The sequence below is a fragment of the Moschus berezovskii genome, chromosome 14, assembly GCF_049115385.1.
Source record: "Moschus berezovskii isolate FMDL1 chromosome 14, NW_MosBer_1.0, whole genome shotgun sequence".
Taxonomy (NCBI): domain Eukaryota; kingdom Metazoa; phylum Chordata; class Mammalia; order Artiodactyla; family Moschidae; genus Moschus; species Moschus berezovskii.
This window is the reverse complement of record NC_142473.1, coordinates 47,391,006-47,413,785: the sequence shown is the minus strand read 5'-3', so window position 1 is coordinate 47,413,785 and position 22,780 is coordinate 47,391,006. Positions and strand designations below refer to the sequence as shown.

General features: G+C 40.1%; 1 protein-coding gene across 1 annotated transcript in view; it reads left to right on the top strand.

Annotated features, from left to right (window-relative positions):
- SWAP70 (switching B cell complex subunit SWAP70) overlaps nt 1–22,780 on the top strand; it is a 78,200-nt gene that overhangs the window by 40,304 nt on the left and 15,116 nt on the right. Inside the window, exons 3-7 of the mRNA XM_055423396.2 lie at nt 1,192–1,365; nt 13,227–13,454; nt 15,016–15,162; nt 16,550–16,658; nt 19,704–19,885. Of these exons, the coding sequence (XP_055279371.1) occupies nt 1,192–1,365; nt 13,227–13,454; nt 15,016–15,162; nt 16,550–16,658; nt 19,704–19,885 (840 nt within the window). The remainder of the gene's footprint in view (nt 1–1,191; nt 1,366–13,226; nt 13,455–15,015; nt 15,163–16,549; nt 16,659–19,703; nt 19,886–22,780) is intronic.

Sequence of the window (22,780 nt, the reverse complement as noted above, 5' to 3'; positions counted from 1 at the left end):
TTACATCTGTGTAATACTTACCACACTATATTGTAATTGTCTTGATAGTCCTTGGAGACAAGGACTAGCAGTATTGAGTTGACCAAAAAGTTCATTAGGGTTTTTCTTCAAGCTCTTTTGGGAAAACTCAAACAAACTTTTTGTCCAACCCAGTATATTCAGTATTTCTGTGATGTCCCTGGCAGATAATGCCTGCTGTCTAAATTTTATCCATTGAATGAGTAAAAACTATTGAACCATACACTGTGTTAAGATTTGTCTGTTTGCATGTCTGTTTTTCATAATGAACTGTGACTGTTCTAAGAGCAGGGACCAAGTTGTTCTTTACCTTTATATCCTTACTTAATTTTTAAAAAACTGTTTATTTATTTCTTTATTTGGATGTGCTGGATCTTTAGTTGCGACCAGGGATCAAACCCAGGCCCCTGCATTGGGAGCAGAGTCTTAGCCACTTGACCACTAGAATAGTTCCTTTATATCCTTATGTAGCTAGTTGGCTCATTTGTGCATGTGTGCCAAGACACTTCAGTCATGTCTGGTTCTTTTCGATCCCATGGACTGTGTAGCCCACCAGGCTCCTCTGTCCATGGAATTCTCCAGGCAAGAGTACTGGAGTGGGTTACCATTCCCTTTTCGAGGGGAGCTTCCTGACCTGGAGATTGAACCCAGGTCTCCTGCATTGCAGGCAGATTCTTTACCATCTGAGCCACCAGGGAAGCGTACCAGTAGACCCTAAGGGAATGTTGAATGCATGATTGAATGACCGAGTGGCAGAGCTGTCTTTTTAGAATTTCAGTTAAATAGTTTTTCCCAAGAGAAAGTATCTTCTTTGACCATATAGGTAAAAATGATATCTACACGTGGCTCATATTGAATAACTGACATTCTCAACTCCTATACCAAGATTGGTAGTCTGTTTAGAAGATAATATTTAACATGAAAAAATTACTTGACAAGCTAGTATGTTCTGTGCCAAGTGAGCAGGTGTTACTTCAGTGTCAGGCTCAATATAACATTCTTAATTGAACCTTTGAAAGTGTGGTACCTAAGCAACTACTTAGGAAATGGTTATTGGTTAACTGGATTGATTAAAATGGAAGCCTGTAGTAGGCTTTGTCTTTCTGTTTTACTTGGTTTACGTGCTACTTATTTTGGACTGATTCATTGGAATTTTTCCTCATTTCTTTTTAGGTCCAAGACAACTTTGACAAGATTGAGTTCAATAGGATGTGTTGGACCCTCTGTGTCAAAAAAAATCTCACAAAGAATCCCCTGTTCATTACGGAAGAAGATGCATTTAAAATATGGGTTATTTTCAACTTTTTATCTGAGGACAAGTACCCACTAATTATTGTGCCAGAAGAGGTAAGGTGTGTCTCTGGGAAGTTTTATGTGACTATCTTAGCATCTAATAGATTTAACTTGGAAGTATCTGTGTTAATTCAGTGTAGATATGGAAGGCAGTCCTGTGCTAGTGTTTTTGGATCAGAGGCAAAAGCGTGGATCCAAAAAAGTCCCAGACTTAGTAATTTGAGGTCATGCAGTAATTCTGGATATTTACAGGCAGGGTGAGGCTCTTCCTCTTTAAGCTGTTCTAATTATAGACAAATCCATTCTCACGTTCAAGGAGTCTTTTATTCAGTACAAGTCACAACATAATTTTCTGTCTACTTACATGTTGGCAGACCATAAGAACTAGCTGAAGGATACTATATGGGAAACACATAGGATCCAGAATGTTATTCCCAAGGCTCATTTATGTGAGGAAATACTACTCCTGTGTCAAAGTCAGGATGGCGACTTTTTTTAAACCATACTTTACAAAGTAAATTAAAAAGGACATTTGCTTGTTCTTTTGTGGATTATTTTCCCTGAGTTTCCAAAGGTGGGGAGAGGAGCAGGGAATGCAGGAGTAAGGCTCTGTGCTGCCTTATTGCCCTAAAAATGATACATCTAATATATGCTTATTACAGTTGTAAATTTAGAAAAGACTAATAATATCAGATTAATCAACTGTAGTCTTCCCCTTAAAAAAAGAGTCATCTGTAATCCTCTAACATTGGACAATGTTATTTAACCTCTTGAATTTTAATTTCCTCATCTATAAAGTCGGAGAAGGCAATGACAACCCACTCCAGTACTCTTGCCTGGAAAATCCCATGGATGGGGGAGCCTGGTGGGCTACTGTCTATGGGGTCGCACAGAGTTGGACACGACTGAAGCGACTTAGCAGCAGCAGCAGCATCTATAAAATAGAGCTCTAAAAAATGTTTATTCTAAGGGTTGTGAGGCTTCATATTTAAAGAACTTAGTTCAGTAAGTGAAACAAGTCAGAGACAGGTGGATACATATGATTTCATGCATATGTGGAATATAAACAAACAAAATAATTAACCAAACCAAACAAAAACATGTAGATGCAGGGAACAGAGTAGTGGTTATCAGAGGGGTAGTGGGAGTGGGGATGGTGAAATGAATAAAGAAGGTAAACTGTATTGTGATGGATAGAAACTAAATTTTTGGTGGCGAGAACACTGTAGTACATATAGATGTAGAAATACAATGTTGTATATAAGAAACTTATGTAATGTTACAAACCAGTGTTACCTCAATAAGAAAATCTAAAATTAAAAAAATAATAGTTGTGACTTGGGGAAAAAATAAAGGAGTTAGCTCAGTGCCTAGCACGTGATATGTATTCAGTAAATATGTTAGCTCCTGTGAGTAATATATTGCATACATTTTTGCACACTAGTCTGCTTCTTTCTTTCTACAGTTTGAGCAGTGGAATTCTAAGTCCTAAAAAATGCATACTTTCAGGGTATTAGATAAACAAGGCAGAACTGCCCCTTCAGAAAGGCTATACCAATCTATATACCCACCACTAGTGATCAGGCATGCCCATTATTATCCACTCTGCCAGCATGGAGTCCAGTCTGTGATTTATTTCTGTGATTCATGTTCATGTTAGGAAAATCTGTTTAAAAGTTTACACTGCAATATTTTTTCAGATCAGCAGGTATTTATTGATTGGCATCAATAAAGGAGGCAATAAGAGGAATCTGAAGTGAAAAAGATGACTTCCTGCCTTCAAGAAATTCACAGTCTGCTCAAGGAAAAGAAAGTCAAGTGTAATTCAAAGCAAAATAGACAACCTGTTATAAGAGAGAACAAATACCATGTAAATACAGAGAAGGGAAAGATTTATTCCAGTTTGGGAGAAGTCATGGATCAGGGAAGTCTTTTTAAGAGAGGCAATAGAGTGCAGTGGTTAAAAGCATCACCTTAAACTTTTTCAGTGAAGGCCAGACGGAAAATATTTGAGACTTTGTGGGCTTTCTGGCCTTTTTGTCTGTGTTGTAGCTACTCAACTCTGCTGTTAATAGCATGAAAGCAACCACAAGACAGTATGTTGCTTCAGTAAAACTTTTATTTATGGATGTTGAAATTTGAATTTCATATAATTTTCATGGACCATAAAGTATTATTATACTTTCCCTCCCCTCTCACCCCGCCCCAACTACTTAAAAATGTGAAAACTGTTCTTAGAGCTAGGGTGTATAAAAACAGGCTGAGAGTCAGATTTGGCTGGTAGGGTAGATTTGACTCATGAGCTGTAATTTGGTGTTCCCTGGTTAAGAGCAGAGATCTGGAGTCAGATGTCTTGGATTTGAATTCTTGCTTCATCACTGCTTACTAACTGTGCGACCTTGGGCAATTTATTTAATTCTTGCTACAGTTTCCACCACTGTAAACTAAGACTAATGCTACTGTCTGCCTCCTACTGTTTTTGGATGAAATGAGAAGAATGCCTGGCCCTTAGAAAGTGCTTATTGTTAGCTGTTATATTTAGGGGGGAAATAGCACTTATGCTGGGTCTTAAAAGATGGAAGAGTTTTGACTAATGGAAAAAGCAAGGAGAATACTTCTGGATGGAAGGGACAGAGGGCGAGGTCATGTGAGGCAGGAAAGCAAAGGAAGACATGTCTGAGATGAGTGAGGTATCTCACTTGGCCGAATTGCCAGTCTTCGAAGCAGCTGGACTGACTGATTTAAGCCAGAAAGGTAATTTTAAAAATGTTGGGTAGCTTATAGAATGGCTATTGTGGCTGAAAACCGATGTGGAGGCTGTGCAGTGAGGAACCATAGGGAAACTGTATTGTACCGTGGAATATCTCTGGCCCTGCACGCTGCTGCCCAGGAACTCAGATCTTCCTGCAACTGTTCTTGCTACCACGGAGAGCTTTCTGTGCCTACTTCCCAATCACAGGGCATGATGCATCTGATTGTTATGATCTAGGTGAGGTGTCATGAACTAGCTGCAGAGAAGCCTTGAAAAGGGTCCATTTGTGTTTAGCTTCCACATTGGGAGTTCCCCAGACATAAGGGGGTGAGCATTGATTTCATCAATGTGCCTGCTAGCTTCTCCCACTCTGGACTGGTCTGTTTACCTGGTCATTCTTTTGGTCATGGTCAAGATCAGACTCTGGGGTCAGTCACTTCAGTGCCCAGCCTACTGGTTTTTTCCAAAGAGTGAGAGTTCTGAGATTTGGAATTTCAGTACACCCTCAACAACCCCATTTGTGACCCTGGAGAACAGAAGTACATGAAACATGTCATTTTGAAGACTACTCATTTAGGGTTTTACTTTGAACTTTCCTCACTAATAAGGTTAATAATGAAATGATACTCCCAACATCAACTATTGCTACTAAGCCCCTGTAGAGATAAAAGTAGATCAGTGATAAGAGCTTTTATGCATTATTTTTAGTTCATAGAATGAATGAGTGACTGACTCATGCCCAGAGCTTTATTATGTGATGGTTTGGTGGCTGTCACTCTGATCTTTTGTGTGCCTTCACTAGTTTTCATGGTCAGAAAGAGGCAGGCCTGCTATATGTAAGCCAAGTTTTACTGGTTTCTGTCAGGAAGCTGGTAGAGAGAGTTATTTAAAAAAATTAATAGCATCCTTTCCCTATAAAACCAGACCACCTTACTTGCCTCCTAAGAAATCTGTATGCAGCTCAAGAAGCAACGGTTAGAAGCAGACATGGAACAAAAAGACTGGTTCAAAATTGGGAAAGGAGTACGTTAAGGCTGTATATTGTCACCCTGCTCATTTAACTTCTTTGTATAGTACATCATGCAAAATGATGGGCTGAATGAATCACAAGCTGGAATCAAGATTGCAGGGAGAAATATCAATAACCTCAGATATGCAGACACCACCACCCTTATGACAGAAAGTGAAGAGGGACTAAAGAGCCTGTTGATGAAAGTAAAAGAGGAGAGTGAAAAAGCTGGCTTAAAACTCAACGTTCAAAAAACTAAGATAATGGCATCCAGTCCTATCACTGCATGGCAAATCGATAAGGAAAGAATGGAAACAGTGACAGACTTTATTTTCTTAGGCTCCAAAATCATTGCAGATGGTGACTGCAGCCATGAAAATAAAAGACGCTTAGTCCTTGGAAGGAAAGTTATGACCAACCTAGATAGCATATTAAAATGCAGAGACATTACTTTGCCAACAAAGGTCCGTCTAGTCAAAGCTATGGTTTTTCCAGTAGTCATGTAAGGGTGTGAGAGTTGGACCATAAAGCTGAGTGCCAAAGAACTGATGCTTTTGAACTGTGGTGTTAGAGAAGACTCTTGAGAGTCCCTTGGACAACAAGGAAATAAAACCAGTCAATCCTAAAGGAAATCAGTCCTGAATATTCATTGGAAAGACTGATGCCGAAGCTGAAGCTCCAATACTTTGGCCAAATGATGTGAAGAACTGACTCACTGGATTAAGACCCTGGTGCTGGGAAAGATTGAAGGCAGGAGGAGAAGGGGACGACAGAGGATTAAATGGTTGGATGGTATCACCAACTCAATGGACATGAGTTTGATCAAGCTCAGGGAGTTGGTGATGGACAGGAAAGCCTGCGTGCTGTACTCAATGGGGTCACAAAGAGTTGGATACAACTGAGTGACTGAACTGAACTTTCCCTATAAGTAGCATCTGTCCCCTGGTAGCTTAGACAGTAAAGAATCTGCCTGCAATGCAGGAGACCTGGGTTTGATCCCTGGGTTGGCAAGATCCCCCAGAGAAATGAATGGCAACCCACTCCAGTATTCTTCCATGGATTAAGGAGCCTGGTGGGCTATAGTCCATGGGCTCACAGAGAGTCAGACATGACTAAGTGACTAACACTTTCACTTTCCGTATAAAATATCTGTTAATTACAGAAACGTTAGATTCTTATTCTACTTATTTCTACAAATAAGTATAAAGAAGAACTTTCTATAGTTCTGTAGTTCTGCCACTGAAAGAGAACCAAGGTTAACATTTGGAGATACTTCTTATATTTTTTCTATTCATGACTTTTTAAAAGAATACAGTGTGATTGTACAATATATACAATTTTCCCTGCTCTTTTTTTCAGTTAATATGCTGTAAACATGTCATTGAAAATTAATAAATATAATTTTAATAACTATAAAAAAGGGAGGAATTAGGTGCTGGGCAGTAAAAATGAGCAACACATGTCCTTTTTAACTGGAGCATGATGGCTGTGCAGGGACAGAGACAACTTTCAGGTCTGGGCAACTGGGAGGAAATATAGTGTAGTTGTTTAAAGCGTGGTCTTTCAGATCAGACTGCCTGATTTAAATCCCTGCTTGACCACCTTTTGGCTCTGTGACCATGAACAGATTACTTAGTCTCCCTGTTTGGGTTTCCCCATCTGGAAAATGGGGATCATTGCTTCCTTCACTGGACACTTGTGAGGACTAAAATAGTTGATGTATGTGAATATTTGGTGATGAACTATTTGGGATTTGATGTATGGTGATGGTTTGGTACAGTTGGCATTGTGAGTGGATCATCCTTGTGGAACTGTCTTGTTTCAACCAGAAGAGTACGTTTAGAGCTGTGAGAGGCCAGGGCTGGAGACAGGGAAGCCGTGGGAGTCGGTTAGGTAAGGAAGAAAGAGACGGTAGTGGGAGAAGCGAGGGCTGAGGACAGAACCATGGGTCCATTTCTGTAGCCGGGGAGGAAGTAGATTTGGTAAAGGAAGTTTAATAGTCTGTCAGGTAGGAGAACTGGGAGAGTGTTGAGTCATGGGTGCCAAAGAAAAAAAAAGTTCTAAGAAGCAGAAAAGTAGTTCCTAGCATTAGGTGCTATAGAAAAATTAGAGGGTGATGAATGAGAAGTTGTCCTTGGATTTAACAATTAGGTTGTCATTGGTAAGCAAGGAGAAAGCAAGTTCACTGTAGTGGTGGGAACAGTTTCTCGGTGTTTAATAATAATAATGTAATTGGGCACATATGTTAAAGGGGAAATTAAAACATGTTAGGGAATTTTTGTCCATGAAAAGTATCTTGCTTAATACAGAAACCTATAGAAGGGAATAGAATGTTGATAGATGTAGATACGCCAGTGGTATTTTTAAACCTAGCTGCTGCTTGGAAGAATTATGCTAATAAAATCTCCATTATTGTCTTTTAAGACATTTTGTAGTTTCACTCTGCGTTTTCTTTGGTTCTGGAGATGTAGTGGGTCTCTTACTCATGATGTTTTGGTTCTTTCCATCATCAAAATATACATGGTGGACTTGAAAGTGACCTTAGAATTAGAAATTACTTTGTAGGGAGATTTACCGTATTCCTTGAAGCAGCTCTGACTTGATGTGGGGGACTTGTCATTGGCTTTAAGTCATCACTGAGTCACAGACTGTGGAGGGAGCCCGTCAGCACCAGCTTCCTGACTGCCCTGCCTAAGACACTCAAAAGATTTCTGCTTTAGGTGGCCTGAAAAACTGGGACTCACAGAAGACATGAGGTGGGCCATGAGTTTTATTTTTCTGCACCCAGAGCCCAGCCAAGACTCCACAGCTTGCTTGTTTTCCTCTTTGCAGGCAGACAAGAGTGTCTTACTCCTCTCCTAAACAAGTTCATCTCATTTGAGAAGGGAATGGCCTTTTTTTGACTTGTCAGGATAGCCCTGTCATGCCACTGTTTGGACTTACTCTGTTGTTTTGATGTCCTTAGCTCCCTCAGCATTCTTCTGATTAGAAGTAGAATTAGAGTTAGTTCTACAGATTACTCCTCTGTGGCCAGGAGTACTTGTGTGGGGAAAGAAAGGATCATTAAAACAGATTTATGTGAAATAGCTTTGTCTGACTGCTGAACCAGCCTCCTAAGGTTTAAAATATGGTCTTGTGTTTATTAAGCTCCTGGCCTTTGCTCAAGCAATGCAAATTCAAGGTTGCATGTTTTATGAAAAGCAGTGGAGTTATTTCTTAAGGTTCCATTCTTTGTTAGATTTTACTTCCTTCCTAAGTACTTATTAAAGTACTTTTATGGTACTGAGTATTTTAAAAAACTGTATTTGGAACTAGTTTTAGGCTTGCAGATTTTGAAGGAAATGGCAACCCACTCCAGTGTTCTTGCCGGGAGAATCCCAGGGACGGGGGAGCCTGGTGGGCTTCCGTCTATGGGGTCGCACAGAGTCGGACACGACTGAAGTGACTTAGCAGCAGCAAGTGTGAAAACATACACATTTAAAATAAAATTGAAGTATAATGTCTTAACTTGTCACATATGCGTTTGATTTGTAATATTACCAGTTGATTTTATGCTTTATAAATTTAAAGTAATCTTTGTGTTTCCAATAAGTCATTTATCATCATGATCATTTGCATTTAAGTCCAAAATGTTTTTAAGTGAGATTTTATTCTCCACCTTTGATTAATACTGTATTAGACCTAAGTAACAGGGATCCAACCTGTGTCTTGTGCATTGGCAGGCGGATTCTTGACCACTGAGCTACCAGGGAAGTCCCTGTAAAATGGCCGAACATTTTCTTTGCCGTTAGAAACTAGATGCGTCTTACTGGCAATGGCAAGCCACTCCAGTACTCTTGCCTGGAAAATCCCATGGATGAAGGAGCCTGGTGGGCTGCAGTCCGTGGGGTCGCTAAGGGTCAGACACACCTGAGCGACTTCACTTTCCCTTTTCACTTTCACACATTGGAGAAGGAAATGGCAACCCACTCCAGTGTTCTTGCCTGGAGAATCCCAGGGACGGGGGAGCCTGGTGGGCTTCCGTCTGTGGGGTCACGCAGAGTCGGACACGACTGACGTGACTTAGCAGCAGCAGCAGCAGCAGCAACAGTGGTAGTTATATGAATAACATAAGTGTTATAGATGAATTTGCTTTTGGTTCAGTTTCCCATAACCCAGAAAGTAGTATCAAGAACATTAAATAAATAAGTGACTTACTTCACGAAAGTCCAGAACTAGCGTGTCCCCATTTGAGGTGGTTCCGAAATTTTTGTCAAATGGTTTTCCTGGAAATGTGTGTGTGTGAAGTATAGTTTTTACATTAGTATTCATTTCCCACTGAGCCAAGAACAAAACAGGATGTGTCTGTTGCTTATTTGGAAGAATTGCCTTCATGCAGTTAATCTCAAACCTGAAAGAGTTTTAAGAGATCCTCAGTGAAATAAAATCTGAATTAAGTCAATAGAGACCCTGTTTAATGATTACAGGGAAAGAACTTTTAACAAAGAAATTTCAGAGCCAGAGGCCTCAAAAATCACATGCAGCTTGAAAGTTTATTCTTTGTTATTTTTGGTGCAACTTGCCTTGGAAGGAGGAAGTAAGCTGCTTCCTGAAACTGAATGAGCTCTTAGAATTGGTGCAGGCCACTCAGACTAACACAGCAACACGTGATATATTATTTATTATGATCGAATAGTTGAGAATGGGAATGTTTGTCTCTCCTTGGCCCAATATAATGAACTTTAAGTTATTTGGTTGTGATAAGTATGTGATTGTGTTCAAAGTCAACAGGAAATGAATCTAGATTAGTTACCTGGCACAGTCACTGGGAATGCAGAGCAGAAACTGGGCCCTGATGACAAACTCTAAAGGACTGGGGAGGGCATGTTCAGAAAGGTTCAGGAGGAACCTGGAGAGCTTCCTCTAGCAGAGCTCAGTTTGCTGCAGACAGGAAACATTGTAAAAGATATTCCAATATACAAGAGGAATCGAAGCTCCAGTATACAAGAGGAACTGAGGGACACAGGGTCATTCCCAGCTGTTTCCTGACTTGTACGAATGGTCAGTTAGATGCACTGTCTTGTCACACCCACTTTTTGTCATCCTGTCCATACATGTGGCCACACCCATAGCCTCACTACTAAAACTTCTAGGAGTGCTGTACAGCTTTTATCCCAAGTTGTGATCAGGCAGCATGGGCCCTCTTTCTGCTGCCTTGGGGAGATTGAATTCCGTGCATGAGAACACCTCTGAGTTACTTTGCTTTGGTCAGTTGTTTATATAATAAAGTTTTTCTTTCTTGTGCCTTGTTGCTTTACATTTCTTCCCCCTTCTCTTTTCTATCCTTTTCTCTCTGTCCCTCTTCCCTTTTTTCTTCTTGATTTCCTGTTTTCTCTTTTTCCACTTCCTGTCCCTGTTACTTCTTTTTAAATGCCAAGAACTTACCCGGTGGTCAGATGGTTAAGAATTCTCCTGCCAGTGCAGGGGATATGGATTCGATCCCTAGTCTGGGAAGATCCCACATGCTGAGGGGAACTAAGCCCATGTGTCACAATCTGCATGGCACAGCTACTGAAGGCCATGTGCCCTAGAGCCTGTGCATGAGAAGCCACCACCAGTGAGAAGCCCTCACACTGTAACTGGAGAGTAGCTCCTGCTTGCTGCAAGTAGAGAAAGCCCATGTGTGGCAACAAAGACTCGGCACAGGCAGAAATAATTTTTTTAAAAAACCAAGAAAATAATATTTCTTAAACTTAACACCAGATGCACAAGCTTAACAGGTACATCTCCAACAAGAGAAAGGAAAGACATGAGTGTGTTTTTCTCCAGCGAGTAAACATTTGTTGAACACCCCACTGTATGCTGGATTTACGGTATTAGATAATCTGCATACTGGAGGAGCTTATAATAAATATCTCATCAAATTACATCAATAGAGCTCTTGATGTTTTTTGACCTTGTGATGTTTTTTGACCTTGTGATGTTTTGTGAGTGTGTATTTCTTTACAAACATGTTTTTCCTATTGTGTTCACATTCTTTTCCTATTAAAGTATGTTATTTCACAAACAACATTATAACCAAATTGGAATTGCAAAGAGGAGAAAGAAATTAATTCATAATCCTATCTGTAACAAAATTGACTGTAATATTTTCCTCTAGTATTTGTCAGAATATTTACATAATCTTTATGCAATGGAAATCATAGGTAAATTTAATTTTGCCTTCTTCCTCATTCTATATTATTTCATGAATGTTTTCTTAAATGTAATTTGAAATGGTGCAGTGCAGAAGGAAGTAGCATTGATTGAGTATCTGTTATGCCAGACATTGTGCACAATGTTCTACTTTTGTTCCATTTTATCCCCTTGGGAGTCCTATATGATGAGTTTTATTATACACATTTCTTTGATGAGAAAATTGAGGTTTAGCTTGGTTTATTTCCATTTCTTTAACTGAGCTCTACTACATCTGTGTACGATGCTGAGTTTTGGAGATTCAAAGATGAGTGGGACATTGTCCCTCCTATAAGGAGTTCAAAAAATCAGCAAGGGGCAGCATTTGAATATAGAGATACTTTCTGTACAGTATACCGAGTTCAGAAGAGGAACACCTGACCTGGGTCAGAGCACTTTTACCAGAGCAGTGCTTCTCAGACTTTAATGTGCATAGGGAAGTACCTGGCGTTCTTGTTAAAATACAGATCCTGATTTGTGGGTCTTTGGTGGGATATGACTGAGGAGAGAAATGGGGAAAGGTAATCTCAACAGGACAGCATGGGGCAAGGCATAGAAGCATGAAAAAGTGTGTTAAATGGGTAAACTACTTATAATCTATCGCAGGTGTTGGCTGACTGCCGCTTACTGGCGGAATTCAGTGCACAGCCTGTTTTTATATAGCCCCTGTGCTGAGATAGTTTTTACATTTTTAAAGGGTTGTTAAAAAGGAAAACCCAAAACAAAGAAAAACATATAGCAGAGATGTATAAAGTCTTAAATATTAACTAGCTAGCCCTTCATAGAGCTTGCGTGGGGTCGGTGTTGACGGTGGTGTTGGTGGGGTGTAAAGTCTGCAGTGAGGCATGGCGGAGAAAATGTTAGAGACAGTACGCAGGGGGTGAGTGACTACAGGGGGACACAGAGGAGCTTGCCTTTATCTTTGAGGTGATAGGGAGCCAGGCAGAGTGTAAAGAGGGGAAGTGAAAACAGTAGGATTTTGTCACTGATCTTTACATTGAGGAGTGGGGCATGGTTTGTCATCCTGGCGTGGGTGAATGGTGTTGTTGACAACTGAAATCCATAATTGGAGGAGAAGTCATTTGAAAGGTAGAGATGATTCATTCATATTTGGATATGTTGAGTTTGAGAGAGCACTGCAGGATACCCAGGCTTTCCAGAAGATAAGAGACATTAATTCTAATTCAGTATTACTCACAGTTGTTTTTTTTTTTTTAACTGTTACAATGTCATTTACATTTTTAAAGTGCTTTCATGTCACGTGTACATCCATTCATTGTGCACTCATTCATCAGGAAAAAAATGGTTATTGGACAGCAGGTGTCTTGTGATCCCTTTCATGCCAGTGTTGTGTGTGTGTAGAGCTTTTTGGAGGGATGAGCGCAGTATTTTCTACTGTTTTGTATACAAAGCTATGTGTTTCAGAATTTAATAAACTTTTCTGGCCCAGTCTAGGAGTTCACCATTGTTTACAACACTGTCAGAATTCTAATGAGAAGCGGCAGCATTAATTTCAAATAATCGGCTTATGTGGAAAATTTATAAACTGGTGACTAACTTGTACATACTTTGAGATTATTTAGTGCTTGCATATTGGTTCAGCAAAATTAGTATCCTCATATATTGAAATCCAACAGAGCAAACAGATCACATCAGTTAGTTTGTGTATGATAGTGCCTATATGCAGTTTGCTTTTGTTCTTTATACAAATACGCTGTTAAGGGTTCCAGTTTTTGATTACTTTATTCTAAGTTAGCGTAGACTCAGTGGCGTTTTATCCATACCCTTCTCCTTGATGGTGTCAGGATTCTTTAAAGATACGCTTGGAACTATAAAAGAATATTTCCTAAATTGACCTTTTAATTTAGTTATTTAGTGTAATAGTTTAAAAGTTGGGGTTTTTTTTGCTATGCAATAATACTTAAAATTTTTTTTTTCTAGATTGAATACTTGCTTAAGAAACTTACAGAAGCTATGGGAGTAAGTTGGCAACAAGAACAATTTGAAAATTATAAAATCAACTTTGATGACAGTAAAGATGGCCTTTCTGTGTGGGAACTGATTGAGCTTGTTGGAAATGGACAGTTCAGCAAAGGCATGGATCGACAGACTGTGTCCATGGCAATTAATGAGGTCTTCAATGAGCTAATATTAGATGTGCTGAAACAGGTAAGCATCCTGTAACACTGTTTCTCCTCACTTTAGAATTTGACATGTTTGAAATAAAACATTTTTATCACAAAGATGAGCCTAAGTCACACATTTTTACACTAATTTAGAACAGGAATAAAATTTCTTATTTTCTCAGTCTTGTGCTAGGCTTACTTTGTAAATAATTACAGTTAAACACTGGGAAGTTACTGTTTTGAAAGAACTGTTTAAATGATCACATTTCTGAACATAGCACTTTCGTGTCGTGTGTACATCTATACTCATTCATCTGAAAGATCCCATGGCACACTGTTCAGTGAAGAAAACAGGTTGTGGAACAGCAGGTGTCTTGTAATCCCTTTCATGCAATGTGATACGTGTGTGTCGAGCTGTCTGGGGGGATGGGGGCCAAAATGTTAGAAGTGATCACTGCTGGGTTGTGGGATTTCTATGAATTTTATTTTATTCTTTTCTTATTATTGGACTTACTACTATAATGCTTATATATGTTAACCTCTATATGATATGTATAATTTTTATGAAATCAGAAAAATACCCTTCCTTTTGGGGAAAAGTACCTTTATGTAATAAAGTTGTGTTTATCATATTAGGTTATAAAGTTTGTATTCTCAGTACCTGCATAGCATCTGATAATATTTATGGTATTCATACGCTGATATACATAGTCTGTTTAATAAACTTAATGCTTAGTAAATAGAATTTATATATTTTGAGTGGATCTTTTAGACGTCTTATGTTATTATATTGAATAATAACTCTTACTGGTTGGTCCTTGTTTTGCTCTCTTAGGTAATAATGTTGTTTTTGCTCTTTTCTTCAGATGTAGCATATCAATAAACATTAATGGAGGCTTAATTTGTGTAGGTTTTTGGTGCTGTAAGAGGTTAGGAAACATGGTCTCTGAAGAGGATTTCCAGGCCCATTAGGATGGCAGAATATAGAACTGCAGATGAACGGCAGTATGAGATAGGCTTGATTTAAATGTCAAGAGCTAGCAAACTGAACGAGTAATGTGATTAGAACTTAATATATTGATCACATAATACAGCCAAAATATTATTATATATTTGATGATGTGTATAGTCTGCCACAGGCTATCAGCACCTATAGATTTACTATGTAAAATTTTAGCTATTCTTGAACAATCCTAAAGTGTTTTGGCCTGTAGTAATGTGTAGTCTTGCTGAAATAAAATTTTGGATCACACATCTTTGAGGCTGACATATGGGAAGAAAATACAAGCCTAATAAGTGTGAGCCTAAAAGCTATACTTAGAAGCCAGGATCCTAACTACTGGTCCAAAGGAGCAGATTTCATCCTCCAGAATCCTGAGAGGTCAGGTAGAGAGGTACACTGGTGCCAGAGGGTGATTGTCTGAGAAGGCATGCTTGGCCAGGTTTACTGACACCTTTTAGCATTTTCAATAATGGAGGTCTAGATTTACTGAGAATCACAATTAGGGTGTGTGTGTCTGTGTCTGTGTATGTGTTCAAAGGAAGAGATACCAGCTCTTACAAGGAAAAGCACCAGCATTTATATCAAATTTAATCTTACCTAGGGTTACATGATAAAAAAAGGCCATAGACGGAAAAACTGGACTGAACGCTGGTTTGTCTTGAAACCCAACATAATTTCTTATTATGTGAGCGAGGATCTGAAAGATAAGAAAGGAGACATTCTCTTGGATGAGAGCTGCTGTGTGGAGGTAAGGGTCAGCGGCTACCTCTTTCCAGCACTGCCGCCTGCTGTTCAAGTAGCTTATCTTCCTTCTTCTGGACTCTGCTGCTGCTGCTGCTGAGTCGCTTCAGTCGTGTCCGACTCTGTGCGACCCCATAGACGGCAGCCCACCAGGCTCCCCCGTCCCTGGGATTCTCCAGGCAAGAACACTGGAGTGGGTTGCCATTTCCTTCTCCAGTGTGTGAAAGTGAAAAGTGAAAGTGAAGTCGCTCAGTCGTGTCCGACCCTTAGCGACCCCACGGACTGCAGCCTACCAGGCTCCTCCATCCATGGGATTTTCTAGGCAAGAGTACTGGAGTGGCTTGCCATTGCCTTCTCCGCTCTTCTGGACTCTAGAGCCTTAAAAATAATCTTAAAATTAACATTTCTAAAATAATATAGGCATACAGTAACCATAGATTCTGAACCAAAAAATTACAGATACCTGACAAAAATTTTTTTTCTAATGTGAATTTATTTTTTCTTGTATTTGAGAATAAAGTATATGATTAAAGTAAATGATTAAATCTCATTTATTTGTATATTTAAGAAATCATTTCTTGAGTAAAATGGAGTCATAAATAAGAAAACAAAGCCAAAAAAAATCAGTAAGACAGTGTTTGAAATCATGAGTATATCTGAGAACCTAGGTCATTTTTTAGTGTAATAAATAAACCAAAAGAACATGTCTTTGAATAATTGGTATGACTTTCAGAACATTTTATCACTGCTGATTCTGTAAATAGGTGAAGTCCTCAAGAACATGTTTTGAATTTTTAATTTATATCTGAATTATTACCACATCTGTATTTGTTGAAGAACATTTAAAATACCTAAATCTCATTCATAAATGATAATGTCTTGATGGGTGAAATAGTGTGTATTAATATTAAAGGTCTTATTAGGTTCAGCTAAACATGGAGACTCACAGGATTATGATAGACCCCACCAGTCTACTTATAAGGATATAGGACGAGAACCACAGCTTGCTAGCAACAACACCCCTGGTGCAAGGAAGGGAGAGACACTTCTGCAGCGTGTGGGAATCACCCTGGGTGTCTATACTTACTGGAATAGTTCCATGGGCATATTTTCCAGGATTCCTGTGAGAGACATGTTCAGGTATAAGGTGCAGTGTACAAGGGTTGCTGTGCTCAGGAAAGGCCATAGCATGGCCCATCAAGTGGTGTTGGTTCTCCCAGTCTAGATGTCGTATACTAATCTGGGGTGATTTTTACCCTAAGTATTGTTGCCTAGAGGGCAGCATAAATAAATCAGTAACATTCATTTATAGGTAATTCTTGTATAAGTAATTAAGTTTGAATTTAAATACTTGAAAGTAAAATTTGAAAGACTAATTTTGCTTTCTGTCTTAGTCCTTGCCTGACAAAGATGGAAAGAAATGCCTTTTTCTCATAAAATGTTTCGATAAGACCTTTGAAATCAGTGCTTCAGATAAGAAGAAGAAACAAGAGTGGATTCAGGGTAAGATAATTTTTATTGCTTGTCATGATATAACTTGAGAGCACTTTCTGTTTTTCATTGAGAGTCCCTTAGACAGCAAGGAGATCAAACCAGTCAATCCTAAAGGAAATCAACCCTGAATATTCATTGGAAGGACTGGTGCTGAAGCTGAAGCTCCAATACTTCTGTGCCTGATGCAAACAGCCAACTCATTGGAAAAGACCTTGATGCTGGGAAAGATTGAGGGCAGGAGGAGAAGGGGGCAACAGAGGATGAGTTGGTTGGATGGTATCACTGACTCAGTGGACATGAGTTTAAGCAAACTCTGGAAGATAGTGAAGGACAGGGATACCTGGCATACTGCAGTCCATGGGATCTCAAAGAGCTGGACATGACTGAGTGACTGAACAACAACAGAGATACTCGGCATTGTTCCCCATTGCCTATGGTTATTTCTGTGTGAAGCCCAGTTGCTAAAAGAAAAGCAAGCTGAGAGGAGTTCCCAAAATTTTCATCAGTTTCATTTGCCTGATGAACTTGTGGGAAAAGTACAAACTGGACCTTTTCGGTTTTATTTATTTACTCTTACTATTTCAAGAATATGGAATTTCCCCCTTTAAGGACCATGAAGAATTTTAAAGTGGCCATTTTGAGTATTTAGAAATATGTAAAACAAAAGAGGAATTGTGCAATAGGTTTTGAATACTTCAAGTAATTTTCAAGATTTGTTACTTTCACAGGAAATCACTAGTTTCAGATATCTTGAGAATGAAAACTTCTGATTTAATAACTTTGAAATTAAAAGACGCTTACTCCTTGGAAGGAAAGTGATGACCAACCTAGATAGCATATTAAAAAGCAGAGACATTACTTTGCCAACAAAGGTCTGTCTAGTCAAGGCTATGGTTTTTCCAGTGGTAATGTATGGATGTGAGAGTTGGACTGTGAAGAAAGCTGAGCGTTAAAGAATTGATGCTTTTGAACTGTGGTATTGGAGAAGACTCTTGAGAGTCCCTTGGACTGCAAGGAGATCCAACCAGTCCATTATAAAGGAGATCAGTCCTGGGTGTTCATTGGAAGGACTGATGCTTAAGCTGAAACTCCAATACTTTGGCCACCTCATGCAAAGAGTTGACTCACTGGAAAAGACTCTGATGCTGGGAGGGATTGGGGGCAGGAGGAGAAGTGGACGACAGAGAATGAGATGGCTGGATGGCATCACCGACCCGATGGACGTGAGTTTGAGTGAACTCTGGGAGTTGGTGATGGACAGGGAGGCCTGGTGTGCTGTGATTCATGGATTCGCAAAGAGTTGGACATGACTGAGCGACTGAACTGAACTGAATCTAAAATATCACTCCAGCGTTAGTAAAGATTAAAGTGAGATTTTCTCTTTAATCATGAAAGGGGATTCTCAATGTTATATTCTTGAATCTAGGTAAAATTGTTTATTGAGAATTGTGGTCATTTTGATGTAGCTTCAGAGTTTGAGGCAAGTGTACCGGGGTCTGGATCCTCTCTCCTGGGTCACTAGGAATTCTGGAGCAGCTTTCTTCTCTGGAATGGGGCTACTGATAGTACCTACCTCTCAGAGTTGTGAGGGTTAATAATTAGATAGCGAAGATATAGTTGCACATTTTAAAAATGACACATCGTTGCAGAAATGTTTGTGGTAGATTTATAAACAAATGTCCATTAATCGGGGTGTGGTTGGATAGGTGATGGCACAGCTGTACACTGGAGGACTGATCAGTACTGCACAGTGTGTACTGATATGAAAAGCTCTCCAGGGTGAAGTAAGAGGACAGACTCAGGCTCTGAAGAGAGTGTTAGGCCACCACCGTGTCAGTGGAAGGTGGAAACTGTATATATACATTTATTTGTATATGCTTTTAAAGTATCTCAGGAAAGATGCACAGAAACAGTTGGTGTTAGTTGGTAGTGGAGTGAAGAGCTCAGTGCTTGGGAATAGGAGTAGGAGGGAGATTTCATCTGTGTCCTTTCAGGCTTTTGAATTTGAACAGTGTGAAAGTACTGGCTATTTATTTATTTATTTTTTTTATTTTTAATTGGAGGATAATTGCTTTACAATGTTTCTTTGGTTTCTTCTGTACAACAATGTGAATCAGCTATAAGTACACATATATCTCCTCCTTCTTGGGCCTCCCTCCCACCCCCAGCCCCCCGTACTAGCTATTTAGATAATTGGAAACAATCAGGAAAGAAATCAGATTTCATACAAAAATTAGATAATGCATGTAAAGAGTGTGTGTGTGTGTATACACACATATATTTACATATAGCAAATATTCAATACATGGTATTGGCTGTTATCACCTCGGGAAGGGAGTACATAGGGAGATGGTTTCATAAGGCATAGATGAGTTCATGTCTGACTCTTTGCGACCCCATGGACTGCAGCACACCAGGCCTTCCTGTCCATCACTAACTCCCGGAGCTTGCTCAAACTCATGTCCATTGAGTTGGTGATGCCATCCAACCATCTCATCCTCTGTCATCCCCTTCTCCTCCTGCCTTCAATCTTTCCCAGCATCAGGGTCTTTTCCAATGAGTCAGTTCTTCGCATCAGGTGGCCAAAGTGTATTGGAGCTTCCATTTCAGCAACAGTCCTTCCAATGAATATTCAGGACTGATTTACTTTAGGATGGACTACCTGCAGCAGGTAGCAAATCAGATACCAGGAATTTTGAATCTCAGCCCTTGTGATTTCTTATTCTTATTTGGCCCTTTGGGAAGTTAAGGAAGGGAGTTGCAAGTGTTGGGAGTTCCTCAAGTGCATGTTATGTTCCCAAATCAAGTCCAGTAAGCACAGATAGGCAGTTATGGGACTTTGGAGCTGGAAGGGACTCAAGAGATTATCTCTTTCTGGTTAGAGATGAGAAACCCATGTGTAAGTGGTTCTGTGACTGGCTCACGGTCACAATGTTGCTGTGTGGCAGGATCAGAATTACCCTGGGTTTCTGATTTTCTTCCCACTATGCCATTCAGGTTAGACTCACAGAGAATAAAGGGTATTTCCCATCTTTTCTCTCATGCCTTTCACAGCCATCCATTCTACCATCCATCTCCTGAAGCTGGGCAGCCCCCCACCACACAAAGAAGCCCGCCAGCGTCGGAAAGAACTGCGGAAGAAGCTGCTGGCAGAGCAGGAGGAGCTGGAGCGACAGATGAAGGAGCTCCAGGTAGCGAACGAAAACAAACAGCAGGAGCTGGAGGCCGTGAGGAAGGTGAGAGTGGACGCTGGGCTGGGGGCGGTCTCCTGTTTCTCTGTAGGAGCCTCTGTGGCCTTGCTTATGAGCTTCAGTTCTACCAGGAGTAGGTTAACGTGACTGTAGGGAGATTATTTGGTGAACTGCGCTTCCAGGAAGTGTATCTAGACCATTGAGTGAGACACTGTTCTCCCAGCCCTTGAGAGTATGAGGGTCTCAGGACAACAGGGATATTTCATTGACCAGAAAAGAACATTTGTAAGAACAGTGAGCACAGTTGAGTTCGTTCAGAGAAAGATGAGAAGTTTTTCCTGAGGATGTCAGGGTCACTTTTGGTGAATGGATAGGATCCGTTGCTTTTTTAGGTTTTCCCCCGTAGCTCCCATCTGTACTCATGAGGATCTTGGAAGACGCTTAATGTTAGAATTGTGGATTTTACTTATTGTTTGGAGTCAAAGATACAGTCTGGACACAACCACCACCACCCCTTCTGCCCCCAACTCCCTCTTCAGATGCCAGTCCCAAGTCCAGGTTGTTACCTGTGCTTCTGAGCAACTGGCTATAAGTCAGAGGTTCCCACAACCCCCTCTCCTTGTGCTGTGCTTAGTCACTCAGTCACGTCTGACTCTTTGTGACCCCATGCTCTGTAACCTGCCAGTCTCCACTGTCCATGGGGATTCTCCAGGTAAGAATACTGGAGTGGGTGTCCATGCCTGCTTCCAGGAGATCTTCCCAACCCAGGGATCAAACCCTGCTCTATTGCTGTGCAGGTGGATTCTTTACCAGCTGAGCTACCAGGGAAGTGCCCCCCACCTTAGGTTTGATTAATTTGCTAGAACAGCTTACATAACTCGGAGAAATGTTTTCCATACTAGTCACTGGTTTCTTATAAAAGACTGTAACTCGGGAATAGAAAGATGCATAGGGCAGCATGTGGGAAAAGGGCATGGAGCTTCCATGACCTCTCTAGGCGTATCCGGTTCCGGTTCCGGTTCCGGTTCCGTCGCTCAGTCGTGTCCGACTCTTTGCGACCCCGTGGACTGTAGCCTACCAGGCTTCTCCGTCCATGGGATTCTCCAGGCAAGAATACTGGAGTGGGTTACCGTTTCCTTCTCCAGGGGATCTTCCCAACCCAGGGATAGAACCCAGGTCTCCCGCATTGGAGGCAGACGCTTTAACCTCTGAGCCACCAGGGAAGCCCACTCTCCCCAAATCTTCGTATGTTTACTAACCTGGAATCTCTTTGAACCCTGTGCTTTTGGGTTGTTATGGAAGATTCATTACACAGGCATGATTGATTACATCTTTGGACATTGGTGATTGACTCAACCCCCAGTTCCTCTCCTTTCCCTGGAGGTCAGAGAGTGAGACTGAAAGTTCCAACCCTCTAATCACATGGTAGGTTTCATTGGCAACTAGCCCCTCTCCATGTGTTAAAAGTCACTTAAAGTCACTTTATTATCACTGTCAACACTTAGTAAATTCCAAGACTTTGGGGAGATCTGTGCCAGAACCTGGAACGAAGACCAAATATTATGTATTTCTTACTATAAATTGCAATATCATGGTATAGGTTTATGAGTTTTTACAGGTGCCTAGATTCTTGAAACCATCACAGACAGAATTTAGAACAATGCCCGTGCCCCAGAGAATTCCCTCATGCTGCCCCTTGTATTCAGACTCTCTCCTTACCCCTGGCCCCTGAAAACCACTGATCTGTTTTCTGTTCCTATATTCTTGTCTTTCCAAATGATCATCTAAACAGAATCATAGAGTATGTATGTTTTCACTATGTGGGTTCTTTCATTTCGTATCATGCATTTGAGATCCATCCATCTGGGATCCTTTTAAACTCATTGACTTTCGACTCAGCCTCCAGAACATGTAGGTCCCTGTTCTGTGCTACGTGAATGCGTTCCCAGAGTTGGTCAGACCTCAGCTGACCTCGACCACCTTTCCACATCCTAGTTCTACCAAATCATTGAAGCAGCTTATTTGGGGTTTGATGGATAAATATTGGAAAGCAGTTATTATGAATCCTTTAATAGTTGTTAAATTTCTTTTCTTGTCAAAAAAGAAAATTCTCCAGTTTTTCATTGAAGCATTTTTAGAAAGATACTACTTAGATGAATATTTGAATCACCTGGAATGAGATTACATTTTGTGAGACTTGATACAAGGCCTCATTTAATTCAGAAGGAGGAATAAGAAATCGTGGTAGGTTGTTTTTTTGTGTGTTTTCTTTTTGGCTGCACTGTGCACCTTTTGGGATTTTAGTTCCTTGACCAAGGATTGAACCTGGGCCCTTGGCAGTGAGAGTCTGGGGTCCTAACCACTGGACTGCCAGGAAATTCCCTGGTATTTTTGTTTAATAAATTAACAGACTTCTTTAAAAGTGTTACTCAAGTAATTTTATTAAAACACTTAATTTTTTTTAGAGACATTTTAGGTTCACAGTAAAACTAATAGGAAGGTGCATAGGTTTTGTACACACCTCCAGTGTCAATATATGCATATCCTCCCCAAGAATCAACATCCTCAACCAGAGTGGTACGTTTATTTCAATTGATGAGTCTACACTGACACCCCTAGTCCCCTAAAGTCCATAGTTTGTCTTAGGGTCCAGTCTTGGGGGTGAATGTTCTGTAGGTTCAGACAAATGTATAAGGACATGTATCTACATTATAATACCATTCAGAGTATTTTTTCACTGTATATTGCCTTAAAAATCCTTTATGTTCTACCTACGTATCCCCCCCCAACCCCAGCACATAATTTTTATTTCTACTTTTATTTTAAAAATATAATCATTTGTATAAGTAATAAAATCATATGGTTCAAAAAATTTTAAATATAAAAAGGGATTCAGTGAAAAAAATTTCCTCCTACTCTTTCTTCCCTCTGCTTGGTTCC